The sequence below is a fragment of the Ambystoma mexicanum genome, chromosome 4p (genome assembly GCF_040938575.1).
Source record: "Ambystoma mexicanum isolate Mex_15411 chromosome 4p, UKY_AmexF1_1, whole genome shotgun sequence".
NCBI classification, from domain to species: Eukaryota; Metazoa; Chordata; class Amphibia; order Caudata; family Ambystomatidae; genus Ambystoma; species Ambystoma mexicanum.
In genome coordinates, this window is record NC_090927.1 from 1,050,383,178 (window position 1) to 1,050,407,219 (window position 24,042).

The following is a 24,042-nucleotide window of genomic DNA, read 5'->3' on the forward strand; positions in this document are numbered from 1 at the left end:
AACTCTTCTACTGCAGAGAAATTATACACAGATGTGTTTTGCCTTTTTTGTGTTAAACCATGGATAAGTTAGGGCAATACCCTATTCATTAAAATCTAGTGCCCCCAGGTTTGTTAGTACTTTTAGAAAAGGAATGCCAACTACCTTGAATGGTCTGATTATTAACATCATGCATGGGAAGGCATGGACTAAGGGCAGTCCCTCCCGCCCCCGCTTTATGGCACCTTAGTTGATTTATCAAAAGAATTTGATACCATTAACAGAGGGTGACTGTTATAAACTACATCAGTGGGGGCTACCATTGAATTTGCAATCAATGATAGTCGACTTAAACGGAAAATTCAAAGATACAAGTCAGACTGGGTGAGCTGGGACATCTGTCTAATCCAATCACCACAGAAAGAGGAGTGAGGCAGGGGTGCATTCTTGCCCCCTGCCTTTTTAACATCTAGTTAACAGACTTAAATGAGACCCTAAGTGCCCATGTATTTGTAAGCCCGAAGGTGGGGAACTTAAAGGTTAACTGGATTGATATCCTACGCGGATGATATCATGCTATTAGATCATATTCTACTAGGCCTCCAGCATCTGCTGACCACACTAGGGAAATATTCAGAAGAAAATAATGTACTCATTAAACCATCTAAGACTAATATTATTCATGTTTGTAACCAAACTAAAAGAACAGTTTGCACACAGTTTGGACCCTCAATGACCAAGAGATCATACAGATTAAAGAAACCATCTGCCTGGGCTTCAAAGTCACATCACGTCCTAATATCGCTATGGGAAGAATGGACCCATTTGTTTGCCAGATGAAAAGATTACAAGGCAAATTTTGTCGATTTTCCGTCATCCTGTTCATCAATTTCTACGAAGGCAAAATAATTCTAACTTTACTGTAAGGGATGGACGTAGAGCCCCAATATTAGAATCTAGACTGGGTATGACTGTGAGAAACCTGAAGGTGTATCCCTGGCTAGTCCCCGGGGATCTATCATCCAGGTGGCCAGGACACGCCCGTCGCTATTGGATCCAGTTCCTGGGGGTGGACCAGAGAGGCAGGATCACCTGGATGGGGGGTCCTTGGGGAGTGGGAGTGGGACACTGATGGGTGAGACGCGGTTTCCCCCTTCTTTCAACACCTTTTTCCCATCCTACCACATAGGACATTCAAAACCACTGCCCCCCCCTTTTTCCGACACAAACACTTTCGCACGACACACCAGAGAAGAAACTAACACCAGAGCCGTTTACCTGACATGTCCCAATACAAGGATCAGGCAAAGTCAGGCAATTGATCGGAATCACACACACCTGACAGCTCTTTCCCTTATGGATAAAAGGTAGAGCAAAAGAGCACAGTACGAGCAAATCAGACTGCACGACGAGACAGCTATCCAGACCCGGCAGTTCAAGAGGAGGAGAAAGGTGGCAAACATCGAGAGGCTGACGAGGAGAGACACGACTGTGCCCTCTTCGAGAAAACCTTGTAAACCCTCCTCTGAAAGGATCATAAGGCCATGGACAATAGCCCAAGTGTGCTGCAGAAGATGTCAACGGTACACGTAGTGTATCAACGCTGATAACCCGGACGAGGGAGACTCCTGTTCCCGTGCTACTGGCCTTCACTCCAGATAGGAGAACGCCAAGTGGTTCATCACAGCTGGTGAGTCGAGGGGAGAGCCAATAAGAACTGGGCTGTGGTGAATGAAAGTCACAGAGTGGCAAAAAAAAGCTTAAGGTACTGTAACATTCTAAGAGAGAGACTAGCTGCAAAGAGAGGGCGGGCACCATGCGGGTGCTGCTCCATGAAACCCTGGTCAATCTCCATCTGAATTAAACTACAGATACCAGAAGGCAGTAGGAGAGCCACCAGGATAGGTCAAAGTGGTCATACAGGAAGTCAAGCAAAATCCCTGTTCAGTCAAAATCCTTTAACCTAAAAACTGTGAGAAAGCAAGGGAAGTGAATCCTGCAAGGATTGCAAACAAATGTGAATGTGAAGTTGGCAAGCGTGAACCCGGAAGAGGGATGCTGACAAGAAGGGGACAAGTTTAAAGTCCCAAGAAACAGTGTGTTGACAAGAGTGATCCCGGACGAGGGATGTCCAACTGGAACTGTTTAAAAAGACATTAAGAGTTGTGAAGGAAGGAAAAGCCATAGTGAACCCATGGAGAGAGGCTGAAAGTAAAGAGGGGTCAGAGCCCAGAAGAGTGGACCCAGGGGTGAACATTTCTCACCCTAAGTGAAACTAGGAAACACACTTTTATTTTGTTTAAGGAACTTTTGTTTTTGTGATTTGAATACGTCAGGGCCTCGAAGGCAAGAGACTGTCAAGAGAAACGAGACTTGCCCATCGATGGCCCTAATAGCTGCAAGTGGAACTGTCGTCTCGTACTGGTGAAGCTCGAGAGCGTACTGTGCTCCAGGATTCTGCCTAGCCTTGTGCTCAAAACATGAGGAAAGGAGACCCAAACTGACGTATTCTGACATATTATTTGTGAATACTTATTTCTTTTCTTGAGAACTATCCCACATCCTTTTTGTATTAGTTGTAAGGTTTGGCAATAGGTTTCTTAGTATTGGCCCTTTTTATTTGACACAACGCCACTAGGACTGCGTTATTTTCATTTGTTGGTCGACGCTTGCTCCCATCTTACATTTAGGTTTAGATTAGGTTTTTTTTCCCAACCTACAACAGTTTATTAAACACCCTGTTCGATTTACAAATAATAATTCTTTCATGGAATTTACAAGAGGTTTACTGCTAAATTAGGAGGTGTGTGTTTGATGATGTATGGATGGATTAGTGTGTGACAGTAAGTGTGAGTGTTAGATGGATGCATGCATTGGTGAGTGTGAGAGTGGAAGGATGTATGCCATACAAATCTGACCTTAGTTTCTATTTGTGTCCGTTTTTTGGGAGGGGACTATTTTTTGTGTGCAGATCTAAAAGTGAGTTTTGTTGTTGTTGATGGAATACAGGCATATAGCCTTTTCCCTAGGCCCTGCAGTAACCTTGTCCTTGCCAAGCTCCTGGTTGTCCGCAAACCCTGATGATTTGAATTGACGAATTTTGGTCAAACTAAAATCTAGCAATTTCCTGTCTCAAAACAATTCACATAGTTCTTACCTTTCACCACGAAATGGTTCATTGTTATTATACTGTGGACTATTTTGTGCCTATTTGTTTTCATGTGCACACAGCAGGCTTATATCTGAATATGGGCCTTTTGTGGCCAAAATTGAGTGTGTACCATAGACACTTGCTTTGGAACACTATAAACTTTCACCCCATCCTTCGATAATCTTCAAAAAACCAATGGATATCCCTAAACTGAACAAATAACACTCAGAACATAACAGTGGAAAAGATGAGCTGGAAAGCCATGCAGAGTCTGGGTTTAATAGAAAGTGTGCTATGCAGTGAAGGGACCAGCCACTTGCGCTTGACTTCTCTGCAGCTCTGGCCTTGCCGTCCGCTCAAAAGATATGAACAAAAACAAGGAAGACATCAGAGGTTCATTAAATAATAGTATTTTAAATGCACCAGAGCTCATATTTGTGGTCTTCAGTCACGTGCAGGAATGAAACTGGACAAACATGATGAACCACACCTATGCAGTGAGGCAGAGCGTGTCTCTACTCGCCTGAATTCTCCAGAGTAAGGAACATTTCCAAGGCCAAGTTCAAAGCCTTAATTGACATGCAGACCACTTAGGTGATAATAGATTATATGCTAATTGGTGAGAAGCTATGGTTATGACCAACTCACCAGCACCTGGAAGTCCAGCCTGCGTGCTGCTAACGTGGGTGTAAAAGTACTGACTAATGTTAGAGTGCCAACCAATTATTGGGGGGCCGCGTAATTAAGGGTCCTATAGTTTGTGTAGCCAATGGAACGTTGTATATTTAGTGACGTTCATAGTGACCTGTTTGAGGTGAGGGCTTAGTTGCCCCACCTGACAATGAAGAGCCTATCACTATCTTAGACTAGTATGGAATGTATACTTAGATGTTCCCTCTTAGCCTATGACATTTGCCACTAGGTTTTTGTAGTTTGCCACGTACGATGACGTTAGCACATATTAGGTTAATGTCAGCTATGATGTGTTTTTGTTATAAAAGTAATGTTTTTTTATGAAAAGCATTGAGACCATGCTGTGGGACTTCCGCTGATGTCCATTGTATTCCCTGTTTTAGATAATTGACATTAAAACAGTCAAACATTTGCCAACTTCCTGAGTCGTTTAGATTATTGATGTTTGAGTATCTTCTGCATCCCCATTCATCTCATAGTATTGCTACCTCGTCTTAAAGGGCTGGGTCGGCTGTCCCGGTTCACTATGTTGGTTTGGTCATTGAGATTGGTCTTGATGAGTAGGGATTCACAGTCTTCTATGTCAGTTGGGATGAGTTGAGATGTTTGCATGTGTTCTTTGTGTATGATTGCGATTCTACCTCCTCTTTGGTTTTCTCTATTGGCGTGTATTGATTTAAAGTTGGCCGGTATGACTCTGTTCACAATGACTTTGTAGTTGTCCGATAACAATGTTTCTGTAACAAAGAACACGTCTGTGCCTCCTTCACTTAGAAGGCCATGTATTCCTATTGAGTGTTTTTCCATGGATCTAACGTTGAGAAGGCTGTAGTGCAGTTTGTTTGATTTTCCTTTTAGGTTGTTATTTGTATTGTTGGTTCGGCTCAATGTGTTGTTGGTTGGGTTTCCATTTCTGATGGTTCTCTCCTGGTTGTGCACGTTGGGATGAGGAGTTCTTTGGTGGTCAGTCTCTTTGTCGAATAGGTTGATGGCAGGGTTGATTGGTTTTGGTTAGTTCGGCTAGTGAACTGTGTTGGTGTTCGTCCTTTGTTCCAGTCTTTGGTGGTGTAGGACATGTAGAGAGTAATGGATTCCAATTTGACCCTGATTCTAGTTGGAGAATTATCCATAGTGTAGTCCAGGTTGGGGTTGTTTATTTATTTTAATTTTATTTTTTTATTTGTGTAGCGCACAACAGCCCGTAGGTATTGCGGCGCTGTCACAGATGTTGGTCGGTTTGCTTAGTTACAGGTGTGTACATACAGCATAAGAAACTGACAATAGTGCAGAGGATAGTGAGCATAGGTGATTCAAACAGCCAGGTTTCGAGGGCTTTGCAGAATGCAAGGTGGGAGGGTTCGGCTCTAAGGGTGAGTGGCAGTGAGTTCCATTGCCTGGCAGCAATGAAAGGGAAACTGGAACCACCTTCTTTGGAGCGTTTGGCTCTGTATACTACTAGTTCGTGGGAGCACAGTGTTCTGGTAGGTCTTGAGGAATCTGCTTTGATTACTTTAAGGGAGAGATAGGAGGGGCTGTGTGGATGATGCACTTGTGAATGATAGCGAGTGTTTTAAATAGAACACGTTCTTTGATGGGGAGCCAGTGGACTTCCTGTCTTGCTGCAGAGATGTGTTCTCTTTTGGGGATGCTGAGGGCAGCTAGGAGTGCGCTGTTCTAGATTATTAGTAGTTTAAGTATGTTTTCTGTCGAGGTGCCCGTGAAGGGGATGTTACAGTAGTCCAATATTAAGCCTACAAGCGCTCTATCAATGGAGAGGCAGTTCTCGTGGACAGGAATGGTTTACGTGCGTTAAGCAGCTTAGTGGAGTAGGCTGCCGAGGAGGCAATAGCGCTAACTTGCCGTGACATAGAGAGTGTGGCATCTAAGTAGACTTCTAAGGTTTTTAAAAAGGATGACATGGGGATCTGTATGTTCTCAATTGTGAAGTTCTTGTATTGGCTATAGTGTTTATTTAGGGTTTACTGGAGTCCTACCAGAAGGATTTCGGTTGTGTACCCTTTGAGGCAGAGCAAATTGGCTGCCATCCAGGCCTGAATGGTGTAATAGACTGTGTTAAGAGCCTTGGCATCTGCTTCATAGTTGCCGGAGAGAGGGAGGAGGACTTGGGTGTCATCGGCATAGTTGATTTAAGCTATGCCGATGGTGTCCAGGATGTCAAATAGGCGCCTGGTAAAACTTTTATAGAGTGGAAGAGATACAGGAACCCTGCGGGACTCCACAGTGGATGGTGGCAGGGACCGCGCGGCCTGATCTGAGAACACTCTCATGGCTCTTCCTTTGAGGAATGAGGTGTTCCAAGCCATAGCTTTGGTCCAGAAGTGAGCTGAGGTGGCGAGGTGATGGCAGAGAGTTTTATGGTCCACTAGGTCAAATGCAGCTGATAAGTCAAGGAGGAGGAGTAATGCTGGTTTGCCTGTGTCCTTGATCACATCCAGCTGGTTTTTAAATCAAGCAAAGCTGATTCCGTGCCATGCCCATGCCGAATGCCGGATTGCTGTAGACCAAGGATGTGATTGGACTCAAGGAATTGTTGAACCTGTAAGTATGCTGCTTTGTCCATCATGTTTAGAAGGATGAGAACTGTTGTTATGGGCCTGTAGTTGTTTGGGGAAGTGGGATCGAGTCAAGGTTTTTTTTAGGAGTGGACAAACACAGGCTTCCTTCAGGCATGGGGGAACAAATCCTGAGGAAAAGGAGGCTTTTATAAAGGCAGTGAGAACCGGTGTCAATATGTCAGCACAGTCCTTGATGATAGCGGCAGGGAAATCATCACCTTTATAGTTTAATGGCTTAAGATTTTTCAGGAGGGTGAGAACTTCAGGTTATGTGACATCATTGAAGGACAAGACGGGGATGTCCTGGCAGGAGGGTTCAGTGTGGCTGTGACTGTGGCTGAGTGGTGGGGTGTGATCTGGTAATTCTGGACGGTTATGATTTTGCTGTGTAGTAAGTCTAGTTTGTTCAGCATGCCTAATTTGGATGTTTGAGCACCAAGTTTCATCTTTGAGGATGAGCTGGCACAAATCTCTTTCGATCCAGCTTTTGCGTTGCAGTCCTGGTGTTGAAGTAGGCGACTTTGGCTAATATGATTGCCTTTTTGTATTGAGCAGATATCTTATTGAATTCTAGTTTTGAAGACTCTACTGGGTTAGTTTGCCATGTGGTGAGGGTGGTGTGTTTCATGTTACGTAGTTCCAGTAGCTCTGGGGTGAACCATGAATTGGTGTTGTACAGAGGGTAGAACCCCCCCTTAAACTGAATGTATAGGAGGTAGACCCCACCACTCTCAACCAAATGCAGATAACTTGTCAGGTTGATCAACGAATCTAGTACTGCGAAAATCAGATTTGTACAACCTCGAAGGCCAAAACAAGCACTTTGTAGCGTGACATACATTAGTAGGGTCAGAATGCCTGTTTAGCAAAGGGCATGTTAAATAGCATACATTTATTGTAATTATCCAAAATTCTAGGCTCAAACCTGAACAGGAGCTAAGTTCTGATCAAAAATAGATTGGTCACTCATTTTGTAATTTGATCAGCCACTTTGGTTCAAACAAGTCAGGCAAACTCCAAGATGGATGCTGAAAATACAAAATGGTTGAATTTCACAAAGTCATGATGATGTCATTAAATATTTTTTTAATAGAAGTTCATGGAGAGTCCACTGGTCTAGAATAAGTTAGGTGAAACCTGTTTAGACGTGTTCTGAGTGGCAGTTAAGCCAGCGAATCACAGGCACATGTGGGTTTGTCTCTAATTATAAAGAACAATAAAAAGGGTTTATGTATTAATTATTAAATTACACAAGCTTTGAAACAGTACATAAGGGGGCTGTATTCTGAGCTCATTTGATAACTGTTGGAGTTCCTGGTGTATTCTGTCTGCTGTATCCTGGTCTGCTGAAAAGAATAAACAGATGTCTCTTGAAATCCAGCCTGAGTGTCTGCCTGTTTTCCTACTTGGTCTACAGCATACCAGCACCTGAGGGCCAGAGAAAGTGCACTGAGCCCATCACGACAGTGTGTCTAACAGGTGTCACCTTCCGCGCCACTATTGGGGCTATGGCGTCAATTGCCTGTTCAAGTGTAGAGTTACAAGTGTCTGCAAGAACTCTAGGGTCATTGGAGAATGGAGATCTGAGGGCAGGAGTTTCTAGATATGGCAGTAGACTCTCTGTGGTTATGGGTATCTTACGTGTGCTACGGGGTAGAGCAGGTGTAGCGTGTTGCATTTGACGCACCGGTGGGGTGCAAATTTGTTAGTCCTTGTCCTCAAGTTCTATTTGAATTCATTGATGGGTGGAGGGATTACCACTGGTGGTACTATTTTGATGTAATAAATCCCTGGAGTGCATAAGTTACTGGCCACTTATAGGTTTAAGAACTCATAATGACGATGCCTGGAAATATTCAGGCGATAATACTGTTATGGCCTGATTATTCAGTTACCGGCAAACGTGTGGACAGCAAAAGAGCTTGAGTCCATTTCACAGCAGTTTCACTGGGATTGTTTACATTTAGAAAAACTCCCATTTTCAATTGAAACATTTGTGGAGAAAAAAAACTCTATCCAACATGTGCCCATTTTGGAATGAAGCAGTTGACACGAGCCTGTTTTTTCCGATCTTCACGCCTTGGACATATAAGTCGTATTTCACAAGTCTAGCAAATCGGCGATGTCCTGTACGCCTTTCCAGCGCTTCTCTTCTAAAGGTGATGTACCCAGAGTAGACGTCGCTTGAAGGTGCTGGCTTCTGGGACCGATTCTGGGATCTGTGGGCAAGGAGGGGGATGGGGCGGTGGATTCTCTGACAGCCCTGGTGCTGTTAACTAGGGCCGGGCCGCTGTCCAAGGCCTGGGGTTCTGAAGTACCACTCCTGCACTGCAGCCTGCGCGAACGAACCGTCAAGGGGCTGTGCGTGCGCCCCCTGCTGTCGCCTCTTTCCCAAATCAGGCAGCGTGCCCCAGTTGCACTACTTCCCTCCAAGCTCGCCGGCATCCCGGCGTCTCCCGCGCTCCCGTTCATTGTGTGAAGCAGCCGGGCGCCGCAGCCCGCCCAAAGCAGCGCGCAGCTCCATTCCCAGAGCGCGGAGGAGCGCAGGGCCGCGCACACAGCTCTGCAGCCCGAGAGGCACACGCACAGGAGGCCCTACACCGCATCCGCGCACCTTGCAAGGCATCGGGACCGCAGGAGGCGGCGCTGCACCTGCACAGCCGAGAAGCCGGGCACTAAGGCGCATTTCATAGCATGGCACCGGAGCTGCGTGCCACCCGCCTGGCTCCCGGGCAGCACTGATCGCCGGTTGTCGACGCGCACGTTCTGACCAGCTTGAGACTGTTCCGATGAGTGCGGCAGTGTTGTGGGAGACTTTGCTGTGTGCTCGGCGTGTGATGATGCGTGGGAGCCCCTGGTCGGCATTCTTACTGTAAACCCCGAGCTGTGCATCTGTGCGGTCGTCATCTGTGGCCACCTGGGGTGTATGCTAACACCGAGGGAGTGTGTTTAACCTGAGGTCCCAGGATCACCCTGAGAACTCACAAGGCGCCCGGCCTGTTAGAACCCCCACGGGATCCTTTAATCACTCGGCGTGATCCCCCTGAACTCAATCTCTAGTTGTGTGATCAAGTGTGTGTGTGTGTGTGTGGGTAACAGCCGGGGCTCTGTGAGCCTCCCGCGCGCATCCTCGCTTTCATTCTGATTGACGTCTGTCGTGGATTCTGGAGTCCCCGGAAGCCCTGCGCATCTCTCTCTGTGTCTGGTCTCAGGGTGCCTGGTCATCTCTACACTGGGCCATTTGCGAGGGAGAGAGTGTGCAGTCGGTCTGCCCGATGCCAATGTAAGGCTGCTTATTTTCGGTGGGCTTGTGTTCTGGAAGTACACCGTGCAAACCCCGCGCGACTGTGGTCAGTCTGTGAGCGCTGCCAGTGACTGCGGGCTGTGTGGGCGATCTCTCGCTGTGCACGGGCGCTGTGGGTGCTGCTGCGTCTGAGTGTGGGACCAGAAGCGTGCATCCTGCCGGCGGCCCTCGCTCTTCCCGTGCTGCTGCCAGCCTGCCTCGGGGCAGGCGTGATCACCATTGCCCTGCCTCTGCTGCAGCCCGCAGCTCTGGTGCAGGTGCTGCCCAGCCCTTGCCACTGGCGCTGCCCAGGATGTGCCCAGCCGTCTGATCACGGACCACCACCAGCCAACATGATGCCCGAGCAGTCCAACCATGTGGTGTCTACCATCGAGAACCTGCCCGCAGAGAGCATCTCGGCGCCCTTCACCCTGCAGCAGCGGGTCCGGAGAATCTTCAACAGGTGAGAGGGGGGTAAGGGAGTGGAGCTGTCCGTGCAGACCCCTGGGTGTCTCTGCGAAGGGGGCCGGGGGTGGGCAGACATATCTGGGCACGAGGTTCTGAGAAAGCAAGCCATGCCTGTCGGTGGGTTGGTGGTGATGGGGGAAGCATCTCTTGGCATTTTGATTTTCCAGTGGCAAGCCATCAACTGCAATTTGCAAAAGACCTCCGTTGTTTCGGGGTCCTGTGCCCGCCCGGCTTCGCCCCCAGCCTGCTGATCCGTGCCATGTTCGGAGTGAGCGGCGCCGTGCCACATGTTGCATTTGTAAACAGGGGCCGTTGGACACAGCGCACACCATTCGTATGGCAGTGCATCCCCACCTCCAAGCTAGGACCGTGGGGTCGGCGTGCCATTGTAGCTGCTGTCTGTCAGCTAAGGGCCCGATTCGTGCAATTTTTTTGCACGATTCAAAGTGTCTTTGCACTGCTGAAAAGTGACTTTGCACTGCCGACACAAACCCTGATTCATAGAACTGCGCAATGGGTATTTTTGCCGTACAAAGTCATTTGTGTAGTACAAAATGAACTTTGCACAGACTTTGCGCTGCAAAAGTACACTCTGCACAGTTCCATGAATCAGGGTTTGTGTCGGTAGTGCAAAGTCACTTTTCAGCAGTGCAAATCATTCCATGCATTGGGCCATTAGTGTGGAACCTTCTCTCGGGTGGTTGTATGTGTGCAGCCATCTTGCAGTGGTACGTAAATGTCATGGGTGGTTTTGCTACGCCAGCGGCTGTGGTTGTCTTGGATTGCTCGTTACTGGTGGTTCGTGCAGTGGTAGTATCTTTGTGCAGTGGGCTTTCAGTGGAAGCTTCCGGAATTGGTCATCATGTGTTTTGCGAGTTAATCTGCCACTGCCATGCATACAGAGGGGGCTCTTTCAGTGATGGTTGCTGTGCAGGGTTTTATTAGTAGTACTTGCTGTTGAGAGAGAAACTTTTCATTGGTTGCTGTTTTGGGGCGATTTTCCAGTGGTAGCTACTGGGCGGGGATGAAATAGTCGTTTGCCAAAGCGTTTTCTGTGACGCCGGCCTTGCAGCTCTGGTTAATTGGGCGTTGAAGGTGCAGCGGTGGCAGCAGTGGGTTGGGTTTACATTAGTCGTTGTTGTAGTTGGGATCACAATGGATGCTACAGTTCAGGGATTTGGCATAGCCGCAACAGCCCACACTAAGCCCCTGGATCCTGTTTGGGTACCTGCTCAGTTTCTCCACCTCCCAGATTTGGCAACGTGTGTGTGTGTGTGTGTGTGTGTGTGTGTGTGTGTGGTGTACCGTGGAGTTAAGAGAGAAGTGTCCAGGCGATGGTCCTGCAGTTTAGTTGAAGGGCGTAGTCTTGCTGTTTTAGTTGCTGCGGGGTGGCAATGTGGATGAGAGTACATTGTTGGTTGATGTGGGGTGCCTTTAGGTGGTGCATGTTGACTGTGGTCTTGGGCGTAGCTGCTATTGTTTGGATGATAGTAGTTGTTTTGCTGAGTGGAGTTCCCGCACTGGTTGGCGGTGGATTTACATTTGCAGCTGTCGGATGGCCGTTGAGCGGTGGACTTGCACTGATGACTGTTATAGGAGGCTTTATGGCTGTTGTTGCAATAGGCACTTTTACAGCATACGCTATTGTGGGGATTCGTGGAGTAAACGTTTGCCTGTAGTATTCTTGACGCGCTACTATGTGTAGGGTGGACTTGCAGTGGTTACTACTTTGGGGTTTCCTGAAGCAGTAGTTGTTTTGGATGCTGTTATGGTCGAGGTTAGTGTGGGATTGTAGGATGGGATTCAGTGGCAGCTGCTGGAGGCGGTCTTGAAGTAGTAGTTTATGTGCATGGTCTTGCAGTGGGAGCTGCTGTCGGTGGTATTGCGATGCTATCTTTGGTAGATGATATTGAAGTAGTATCATTTCTTGTTGCTTTTGGTTCTGAAGTGATAGGTGACCACGGTGTGTTTGCAGTGGCAGCTGCTTTGAGTGCCTTCATAGGCATCGCTTCTGTGGTTGCCCTTGCTGTGTTCTTGTCTGTGGTTGGCCTTGCAGTCATAGCTGCAGTTAGTTTTGCAGCGGTAGTTCATTTGAGGCATCCATAGGTTTAATTGGATGGCACAATGTTTTGGTAGAAATATTTGAAGGAACATCATGGTGTATGCAGGTTTCAAGAATGCCACCCAGAATTCTCCGACTACTTACTTAACCCCTTTATATACCTCCTGTGCAAGGGTTTGACTCTAGGCCTCGAGCTGATTGCATGAGATCACAGGCCTTATTTACAAAGCGTTTTTCAATGGGATTGCACTCATTCTTCATATAGCACTCACACCGTGCTGGTGAAGGCGATGGGGAATTCCCATTGATTTAACGCGCAGAGGAAGGAGCTGCAATCAGATAAAATGTTGAGCACCAAGGAAATAAACCAGCTGTTCCAACAAGTGAAGTGACAGAGATCAAACACACTCTTGAGATTCTTCCCAGCCAAAAGGCGTAAACAAAAGAACTTGTAGAGCTGTAATGGTTATTTGTTTACGGTTGGATTGTGTGTTTGTTCTTAGCATTTTGATTGTGTTTTCTACTGTAACTATTGATTGCTTCTCCTGGAAAGTTTACAGCTGTAAAGAACTGTAATCGGCACAGAGTTAGAGACTCATTCATTGTTACACAGGTTTGCATGTCGCAACACCACCACCGCGCCACATGCCGAATTAATTTGCCGCTGCCACGCAAGTGATGCGATCTGCTGGCATTTATCCAAAGATAAAGTTGGTAGGGCAGAGGGCTGTTCCGAGCTAGCACAGGAAGGTCAATGGGTGCAGACGTTTCACTCCACCATAGCACGCTCCCAAATCCTCAAACCCATCTTCCTATCTAATCATATTACCGCATGGTCATTGTGGGTGGACTGCAGTGTCTTCCATGTGCTTCCTAGAAAGATCATCTCCGTGGACCACCAGCACCTCATTACTATCTGTCCCCACCTATACACCTTGTTCTCTTTGTCCTGTCACGGGGGTGGAGGGGTGGAGCTGGACGCCCGGTTGGGGGGAGGGGTGTGTAGGAGTGGGCGAGCAGAGCGTGAGACCTACCTCTGGCTATGTTGTGGTCTATTGCCTGCCTGCCACCAGACGTGCTACTAGCAGGGTTCGACACATCGACGTGATATGCTGCCGGCGTGTTTCCTAGAAAAGCCTCATGACTCATATGGACTTACAGTCGCCTGTCTGGAGCTTTCCCGTGGGTGCAGCCACAAATAGCAGCACGGTTACGGAGCTGAATTTATCATCAACGCACCATGTTCATGCATCACAGACTCTGGTCTAAGCAGGGGACTGCGCTGGATGCCCGTGATAAAGTCTTCATTACACGGTTATGCGGGTAGACCCCACTCCTGAAGCAGTGCATGCATGGGTAGAGCAGGCAACTCATTTGGAGTGCTTAGCATATGCATCTCAGGCTTCTAGGCTCACCCTGATGCAAGGGCCTTCTAATGTGCTCAGGGCATGTCCTTTTTAGAAATCAATATCACTGAACCCTAAGCACCCTACCCTATGGATCCCCTCCAGAAGGCGGCTGGAGACCTGAGGGCCATCTCAAGACTTTCCTACAGGGAAGTGATGCTCTGTTTCTCACTGCCCTCTTAATGGCCTCTTGCACTGGGCATTAATTGAGAGATCAGAGGAAAGGTTTACTAGTGGCCTATAATACCGTATCACACTATGTATTCCCTTTCTCTGGCAGTCTGCCATTATTGCCTCTTTCTGATTATGTTGATTGGCCTCTGACGGTAGTGAACACTTGATCAGTGTTAGCACAGCAGGTTGTGATTGCAAGTGTTGGTTATGTGCCAAGCCACTATGAAAAATGAGAGGTCCATGTCACAGGACTGAGATTAACGTTTGCTTCCTTTTACTGTGTTAACCTATAAACATGTGTGTTGTTGTGGCACTGGTCCCGTGAGTGTCCATGATGCTTCATGTGGTGTCTGTAGTTTCTACGGCTTTTCTGATATCATCTGCGATACACTTTTATCAAATGGGTTCGCTCGTTTTAAGAAGGACCACCAAATACTCAAATACATTCCACTAACATTCGTTTTGTTGGTGCCTTTTTCTCAGAAATGTTAGTATTGGATATTCAGGACACATGGACTGGATGCCAAGAGCCCGGTCTAACACGCACACATGAGCATTAGCGATCAGCTTCTGCCCTCATTATATCCACACCAATTAACTCTGCGCGATCAACGCAGTACCCTCACTTCACCCTCAGTACCACACTACCACCACCGCCCTACACACCAAGTCGCCAGCAGTTGAGGACACCTCAGCGATATCCTGCCATGATAATGTTGCTGAGATGCCAGGCGAGCTTAGCTGTTTTGCTTGACAGCTCTCATCAGGATATGATGTTTTTGTGTCTCGCCTTGATGCCTACTTTAAGACTTGATAAGCGTCATGGTAGCTACTTTCTTGGTCTACTGTGCTTTCTTTTCGCTCTACACATTGGTACTGAGAGTGGCTTCTGCTGTTAGTATTCCCAGTCTCAGAGTCCAAGTTCCCCTGTTGAATGTATTCAATAGATGGAAGGGGCACGTTACGCATCATGGTTGCCTCTTATTTTTGTGCAGGGTGTTAGCTGTTTTCTGCCCGTGCACTGCTTCTCGGTACGCTGCTGTAGAAGGGGCTACTTCTTTGAGGCAGACGTCTTATGAAGCGAGTGTATTCTGCACTTAGGAGTTTAGTGGGATTTATATGGAAAAAGTTGATCATGCACAATATTGATATCTACACCAATATATGCCAACACAGTAATTCATTACAAATACGCACTATCTAGCTGGCAACAATCACAAATATCACCCAAAATTATACACTTTGTTTTCTTTGTGAACTCGCTACTGAGCTGACAAGCCTCCTTATATACACCAGGAGGGTAGGGTTTACTAATAAAGTACACAAGTGGACAGTCTTGGAAAAGCAAATGCATTCTTTATTTTTACCAAAACTGTTTTGGAAACATTTTAAGAATCCAGAAAAGTATTCAATGAAAATTGAAAGCATTCACCTGGAGAAATTTGACATGAAATTATAAGTGAGCTAAGATTTGGCAAGAAAATGTTTTTAAATAGTGGACAATATTTTAAAGTATTTTGAAGCTTTGAAAAAGCACTGAGAAGTGCGAAACATGTATTGGCTTTGCACACCTAATTATTTAATATGTGATGATTGTAGAACATCTGAAAAACTGAATTGTGTCACACCATATCGTGATCGTGAAGTGGAGGGTGTTGAACTGTTTGGTTGTGGGGCTATTTAGCATTTTAGGCTTTGCCAGCCGGAGCCCTAGTCCTTATCGTGATCGTGAAGTGGAAGGTGTTGAACTGTTTGGTTGTGGGGCTATTTAGCATTTTAGGCTTTGCCAGCCGGAGCCCTAGTCCTTATGGTGATCGTGAAGTGGAAGGTGTTGAACTGTTTGGTTGTGGGGCTATTTAGCATTTTAGGCTTTGCCAGCCGGAGCCCTAGTCCTTATCGTGATCGTGAAGTGGAAGGTGTTGAACTGTTTGGTTGTGGGTCTACTTAGCATTTTAGGCTTGCCAACCGGAGCCCTAGTCCTTATGGTGATCGTGAAGTGGAAGGTGTTGAACTGTTTGGTTGTGGGGCTATTTAGCATTTTAGGCTTTGCCAGCCGGAGCCCTAGTCCTTATGGTGATCGTGAAGTGGAAGGTGTTGAACTGTTTGGTTGTGGGGCTATTTAGCATTTTAGGCTTTGCCAGCCGGAGCCCTAGTCCTTATCGTGATCGTGAAGTGGAAGGTGTTGAACTGTTTGGTTGTGGGTCTACTTAGCATTTTAGGCTTGCCAACCGGAGCCCTAGTCCTTATGGTGATCGTGAAGTGGAAGGTGTTGAACTGTTTGGTTGTGGGGCTATTTAGCATTTTAGGCTTTGCCAGCCGGAGCCCTAGTCCTTATCGTGATCGTGAAGTGGAAGGTGTTGAACTGTTTGGTTGTGGGGCTATTTAGCATTTTAGGCTTTGCCAGCCGGAGCCCTAGTCCTTATCGTGATCGTGAAGTGGAAGGTGTTGAACTGTTTGGTTGTGGGGCTATTTAGCATTTTAGGCTTGCCAACCGGAGCCCTAGTCCTTATGGTGATCGTGAAGTGGAAGGTGTTGAACTGTTTGGTTGTGGGGCTATTTAGCATTTTAGGCTTTGCCAGCCGGAGCCCTAGTCCTTATCGTGATCGTGAAGTGGAAGGTGTTGAACTGTTTGGTTGTGGGGCTATTTAGCATTTTAGGCTTTGCCAGCCGGAGCCCTAGTCCTTATCGTGATCGTGAAGTGGAAGGTGTTGAACTGTTTGGTTGTGGGGCTATTTAGCATTTTAGGCTTGCCAACCGGAGCCCTAGTCCTTGTCTGAGGAGCAGTTTGCAGGTGCAGTCTATAATAACTGCAGTATATATTTTGATGTGTTCACAAATCTTCCAATACAAATCATCCCGATTAACAATGTAATCCTAAAAACAGTACTATTCTGATAACCATCTTGAATTGATCTGATAGTAGCATTTGCTTTTGGGTCTTTAGAGTTTGTTTTGGGATTTGGATATTCCTCTGCTTGATGAATGCGTTTCTTTTGGAGACGTAGCTATGGTCGTCTTTGACTGCACGTAGGCATATTTTAACTTTCAACTTTCCCCTCCATCTTAGGTTTCAGCAGTTGTTATAGGGCCAGATTATGTCCCTATTACCTGAGTGTCTGCATTATTCGCTGGTCTTTGATATCAGATATTGATCACAAGCAACTGCAATGCATGAGCAATATGTTATGCTGTGTTCAGTGTTTTAGCACTCAATAACCACAAAGGTGGTGGCACGGAAGTCTGATAGCCGAAACTGTGCAATTCACCAACTCACAAGCTTACAGAAACCGTGGACAGAGCAGAACTTCATTATCCCCTTAAAAACAATACATTTTCGTCTAACCATATGCCAAAGGAATCAAATTCCATCAGGCTGTTGCTAAGATTGAGGAGGTTCTGTCCCCAATAGTTTACAATTCACACGGGAAATGTTTTCATCCAAAATTGCCAAACAATTCCTAAGACCTTTTTGAAATTGCATTGTGTGTGCCTCAGAAATGTCCTGGTTTTGTTGAAAATAACAGCTGGAAAAATATCTTATATGATTGTGCGGTCACACTTGATTTTATATTCCATCCTCGCCTTATGTGCTTCAATATCACTTACGGTAAAGATGCTGCAACTCAGCGGGGTGGACGTGGCAATACAAATTAATCATGTTTTGGTCATGTTTGCCTCAGGGTAACGCAGGTGGAATTTCTAAATTCAGATGTTTCCAGCACCTGGAGAGCACTACATGAATAGCTCTGGTTACTCTTTCATTAATCGATTCAAGGAATCAGCTATTATGCAAGCTACTAAGTGCTATCACATTTACGTGTGGACCAAATAGCCTAGGGATATATTTACAATGGATCAATGTGACCATACTTCATGGCATAAGGAGTCAAGACTCTTTCTTTAGAGATCTAAAAGTGTATCTTGATTTTCTTGCTTTTCATGTATCGTTGAGAATGGCACAATTCAAGAAACACAACGGCTTGTGATTGTTTTTTTGTGACAACGCATATTGCCCTGAAGAAGTGTTAGGTGCGAAACACATGTTGGCAAGGCGCTGCTCATCTTTTAGCTTGTCATTATATTGGATTTTGGATTCTTATTTTGGAATAAACTATTGTCAATGGACAGGATGTCGGTCATGTTTATAGCATGCATTTACAATGGGTAATACACCCAGGTACTGGAATAAACCATTTAAAATGTCTCCTACTAGCTACTCTTGTCGTTGCGCAAATAGTCTCACTACCCTGATAACCGGGATGCTACCGGGGAGAATTCGGCTCCCAAGATAACATAATTTCATTTGTAGATTTGAAAAAGCCCAGATAAGGAGAAACGCTTGTTGGCACACAACTAACGGCACACATCTACTTGGCAAGTAATTGTTTAATAACTATCTTCTGAATATTGTGAATACATCAACACTGTGGAGAGCACACAGTCTGAAACTATCAATTAATTGGCATCTCTACAGTGTTGAATTAATCAACCAAGGTTGTGCATGAAACACAGTAATAAGGTAATAATAATTACATTGAAGACTCGTTTGTTTAGAGTTGGACAGATTAATCTGAATGCATATTCAAATATTTAATTTTGTTGTATAATAGGTCTCCAACAACTGGATCAGATCTAACTTTTTGAAAAAACTGATACTTCTTAGAACTACTCAGTGGGGTGAGCATGTGAGACTTGGAAGATAAATAATGGTAGTAACGATTATAACACGCACCATTGTGGGGTGCTTAGCCTGCTAACAGAGCATATAAAGCACTAGCTGATATACCCGGCTTTGCCCGGACTTTCATTCCCTCACAGGTTCAGGTGACTCTGCAAAATGTGGTGCAGATTGGTGAAACAGTGCAGAGTTGCATAGGGAACACACACAAAGCCACACAGCCACCCATACATTTTCACTTTTGCTGAAATCTGGGGAAAGGGGTGGGATGTACAAATGTGATGTAGGCAGTAATGTCCGGAGGGTCCTAACCGGCGACTGTGCAAAATCTGGTGCAGATTGGTGAAATGGTGTGGAATTGTATAGGGAACATACGCAAAGCCACACACCCACACACACATTTGCACTTTTGCTGAAATCCACCAAAAGGGTGGGATGTCCAGATGTCATGTAGCCAGTAATGTCCGAAGGGTCCTAACAGGTGACGGCGCAACATTTGGTGCAGATTGGTGAATCGGTGTGAGAACATACGTAAAGCCACAAACTCACAAATGTTCACTTTTATACATATAGATATCAACACAAATGCAACTTTTCATGGCTCACAGATTTGGAATAGATCCCTTTCATAGACAAGCTGTGAGTTGCCAAATATTGTTTGAGTGCTTTATGGCACAACCTTTGACCCAGGTGATGTGATTCAAAGTGGTGTCACGGGGGTTGACATCAGACGAAGTAACACGACAGGCACGTGCCAGTGGGAGAAACACTGGTTAGGTCTTATTTGTTTTATGACAGTTTGCTTTCCACCAACACTAAAATGAATCATAACCAATAGCCTTGCTCTTGGCAACCATACATAGCACACATTGGAGGCAGTACCAAGACTGGCGTGAAACTGGCTGGTTTCCTTTTGCAACGGAGAAGACTACATACAAGATTATGACCTAGAAGACTGCCCAGAGCAATGACAGAGATCATGATTAATTCAGAGCCATGCATCAATCCCTTTTGCAGTGCAAAAACGACATCTAAATGGAAGATGTTGCGCTATACAACACCTGGTTACACTACATCACATTACCTTCTGATTTTACTCTGCTTTCCCCTCCAGAATTCCATTTCTCAATTAACAATTGTTATGTTTCGCCTACCCTGAAGTAGGCAAACCCACTGAATAGATCATTTGAGTATAATTTGAAAGGTAGTTCAGTAGATGAAACACCTACTGCAGCGATCTGTGAGCAAGCTGCAGGTCACACGTCTATAACGTGAATGAGCTGTAAATCATATACTCCTCTGAAGATGACACAAGGAGTAACACTGAGTTGGTCAATGCCCTCCTGTCTTAAGCCATTGGGGAGTCCCCCCCCCAGCATTGAAATGTGGGAGCAGCAGGTGGCACCCGCATGTCCCAGATGGTGGGCTGAGGAGAGAAAACCAAAGCAAAGTGTGGAAGGTAGCAATCCTCAGGATTAGGGAAGCAGCCCCCATCCGTAAATTGAGTTCCTTCTCCTTCACTGCCCCACTCATGAATTGTGTAGAAGCAAATGGAGACCCCATGGCAATTGCTCCCAGGCAGAAGGGGGTGACAAGAGTAAAATCGGGCTGTGTACTACATAAGCACTTCAGGCCTAGTGAAGCCCCCTTGAAAACAAAATGTCTTAGTGCTTAAATCACTTTTCTGATAGGAGATTCCCACGGTTCACATGTGATGGAGCCCCGAGCAACGATTAAGCTAAGACACATCATGTGTATTTTATTCATGGAGCAAACACTATCGTCCATTTCACCAGGCGTGAGTGAGTATTTATGTGTAGCTCACACTTCATGGAATCACTTCTAGGTAGGGGAGCACCAAACTTTGGCCTCAAGTAAGTATTCGGCTGAATTCTGGCTAAAACATATCTACTTGGTTCTGGACGAATTGCTTGCTGTATGCCAGTAGGCCTATATTTTGTCTTCTCATTTTAATGCAATGTAATAACACAGAGACAAATATCTTATGGAGAGCGCAAAAGAGAATTGAATGAAATGTCTGAAAGTATTCTGATTACATATTTGGTTATGGTATGTTGACTTATACCATGCATCGCTACCATTTGCATGATCTCCAGGTGCACACGTTGCTCTATAAGTAAGAGGTTGGGGTAGGTTAGTGGGGGAAGAGGGACATGATAGAGGTTGTGCTCTTCTGTTGATGTTTGCAGAACCAGGAGAAACTGCCATCTGTGTGTGTCAGCTTTCTGAGTTTGCTTTGATTGTGCGCACTGGCCTGTTGTGTCCAGAGGGGTAAGGCCCAGTGTTTTGGTTGTTTGTTGTTTGCGGTTGTCTGTTGTGGTGGCTGTGTGTTTTGTGTGTGGTGTGGCTGGCCCCTTTGGGCGTGTGTGGTACTCGGGAGGTGTGTGGGTGAGGGATAAGGAGCTGTGATGGTAAACACAGTGGCACACTTCAGTGTGCAGCTACCCTTTCAACACAGTGGAAGTGTTGGGTGGGACTCCCAGGTATGCCAGAGCGAGACTGGGGGCTGTGGACCTGGAGGGCCCAACACCCTCCCCAGGACAGACCGAGGACTCAGTCAACAGCAAATACAAACTGCGGTTTATTGCAAATAAAACCAACAGGCATCAATACAAGAACACTGGAAGATTCTGATACAGCTCAAAATTACAATGCCTGCTCCCCAGTTTCTTTGTGATAGTACGTCTCCTCCTGTGCCCTTCCACCAAAAACCTAATAACATGATGGATTGGTATTGAGAGTCTTTCTGAGTTTGCTTTGATTGTGCGCACTGGTTGTGTCCAGAGGGGTAAGGCCCAGTGTTTTGGTTGTTTGTTGTTTGCGGTTGTCTGTTGTGGTGGCTGTGTGTTTTGTGTGTGGTGTGGCTGGCCCCTTTGGGCGTGTGTGGTACTTGGGAGGTGTGTGGGTGAGGGATAAGGAGCTGTGATGGTAAACACAGTCAGTCAACGGCAAATACAAACTGCGTTTTTTTGCAAATAAAACCAACAGGCATCAATACAAGAACACTGGAAGATTCTGATACAGCTCAAAATTACAATGCCTGCTCCCCAGTTTCTTTGTGATATTACGTCTCCTCCTGTGCCCTTCCACCAAAAACCTAATAACATGATGGATTGGGTATTGAGAGTCTCTACTACGTATAGTGGACCCTATAGGTGTTATTCTACTGGTCCCCGCATGTCAGGTGGCTGGCCTGTCCCACACCCAACAAACTATCTATTACATTGTTGCCGAGTAGTGGGATTACAATTGGTTTCTTGCCCCTTGATATCCACCCATGGAATACTGAACTGTGATTGGTTAGAGCTGATCCCACAGGCCTGGGACTCGATCGATTTCCCAGGTCGCTGTGCACCTCTTCAAGGTGATGTGAACGATTATGTGTCTGTTTTGTAACTTGTGTGTACCACCTTTGCCTATGAGAATATTCTCCTTACATTGCAACACTTGTTGCTTTCTGCATCTGTCTTGCTGGGATCAGCTCCCCTTTCTCGTCGTGATGACTCTTCATTGTCGCATCTGGCTGCATCACGTGTTTAGAGACCACAAATGTGAGCTCTGCAGCTCCCATTTATGAGTATTAATTCTGTTTCTCTGCAGCTGGTCCCTTTGTCGTCTTCGGATTGGAATGTGTCCTCATATCTCTGACCTTGGCTGTGCGCTTGTCTTGCACGTCTTGCTCTCTGTGCAGCCTGAGTCAGCTTGGCTCATCTCATGGTCAGTGGCTTGAGGCCTGCTGTAATTTTCCTAAACCTTATGATGAGGTTTCTACATTGTCCATGTTATGCTACGTTCCCTATGGGTTAGCTATACGTGGTTCGATCAGGCTCCATATACACTCCTGTACGTCCACGCGGCTGTTGGCTTTAAGCATCAGCAAGCTTGCTCAGGATCTCTTATGCTTTGCGGTTCTGCATTACGGCATTTGGCTAATGTAAAATTAATAAAAGCAATGACAATATGTATATGTATCTGTCCTCTAGCTATAGAACTGTGCGCTCATGTTCTTCATGTATACAAGTGTGTGTTTGTGTGATGCAGTGTGGGACTGCACATGTGCTTCATTTAAAAAACTGCTATGTCGTGGTGTCACTAATGACATCAGCAGCATGGCTTCTTGGTGCTTAGTCAAAACTGTCAATAAGGGCATTTCCGGCCACAATCTCTGTTTCTTCTCCTATACCAGTGAAGATGTGTACAGGATTTGTTCTGTATGGTTGACTGAGAGGGTACCTTTCAGTGTATTTGTCAATCATTGGTGCACTCGGGATTCATCCGAAATAAGATGGGTGGCTGCAAGCATTTCTGGCTTTTTTCGCCTCGTCATGAACTTTGGGGGGCAGAGGGGTGGTCTCGGGACCTCTGGGACCCACTCTTCAGCAGTATTCGAAGGGCAGCCATACCATATTCTGCCAAGTGACTATGCTTAAGATGCACATAGATTCAATACATTGGCTATGCTCAAAATGCGCCTAGATTCAATACATTAGCCATACACAAAATGCACCTAGGTTCAATACATTGGCTTTCCTCAAATTACACTTAGATTCAATGGTACCAGGTAATGATGTCCCCATACATAATGTCCCCATACATAATGTCACCGGGAAAAGCCATTGGCAAAATTATATATGGTGACATTGTGTATGGGGACAGGTTGCGGGGAAGTCCCGTGCTCCCATTTAAAAAACAAAAAGCAGGGTTGTGGGGTGGGAGGGGGGCTCGCATGTTCCATGTAATAATGTCTCCGCAAGAAACAGTAACTTTTTTGTCAGGGGATCTTTTTTGCGGGGAAATTATTACATGGAACCGATTCAATACAGTGGCTATGCTCAATAATGAACCTAGATTAAATACATTGGTTGTCCTCAAAAATGCACTTAGATTCCAATAGATTGGCTGTCCTCAAAATGCACCTAGATTCAATACATTGGCTATGCTCAAAAAGGCGCCTGGATTCAATACATTGGCTATGCTCTGAGTGCATATAAAACTAAGGCGGATATGTTTGTGTATTTGAGTGGAGCGGTGAGGATGAGTTGCAGATGAGAACGGCTTGTTCCTATGGGAAATGCATACGGAAATATTTATTGGAGACCGGTCGGATTGAGGTAATCAGTTGTATGTCAGGCAGAGCGACATACCCATGCCTGAGAGTCTCTGATGAGCTTCATGATGGGAAATCGCTCCACATCCCCAGTGGCCTAGGGGGGAGTATAGAGAGATCTGTGTGAGGGCTCTGTATGGGAAATAGTCAACGAGCTACGATCTGATGGTGAAATTGGTAAGAGTGCCAGATGTTTAGAAATCCAAAGACTTCCCAACAGGTGGGCTGCTTGTTCTACATCAATAAGGGCTGGGGACGATTCAGTTATATGCCAGGCAGTGCAAGATATGGCTGACATTTCCCAACCCGTGTTGGCCTCTTGAGAGAACTTGCTTACTTGGAAATTTCTCGAATAACGTTATAGGCCAGTCTGTCCCAAGCGGAAACGTGTGAAGAGGACAGAGATATACAGGGAGCACTGTATCGGCTGGTGTTGTGGGATGG

The 24,042-nt window shown here is 45.9% G+C and overlaps 1 protein-coding gene across 1 annotated transcript in view; it reads left to right on the forward strand.

The window, feature by feature from the left end:
* Nucleotides 1-8,713: 8,713 nt before the first annotated feature.
* SLC35F1 (solute carrier family 35 member F1) overlaps nt 8,714-24,042 on the forward strand; it is a 1,067,107-nt gene continuing 1,051,778 nt past the window's right edge. Inside the window, exon 1 of the mRNA XM_069606621.1 lies at nt 8,714-10,145. Within this exon, the coding sequence (XP_069462722.1) occupies nt 10,036-10,145 (110 nt within the window). The 5' untranslated portion in view covers nt 8,714-10,035. The remainder of the gene's footprint in view (nt 10,146-24,042) is intronic.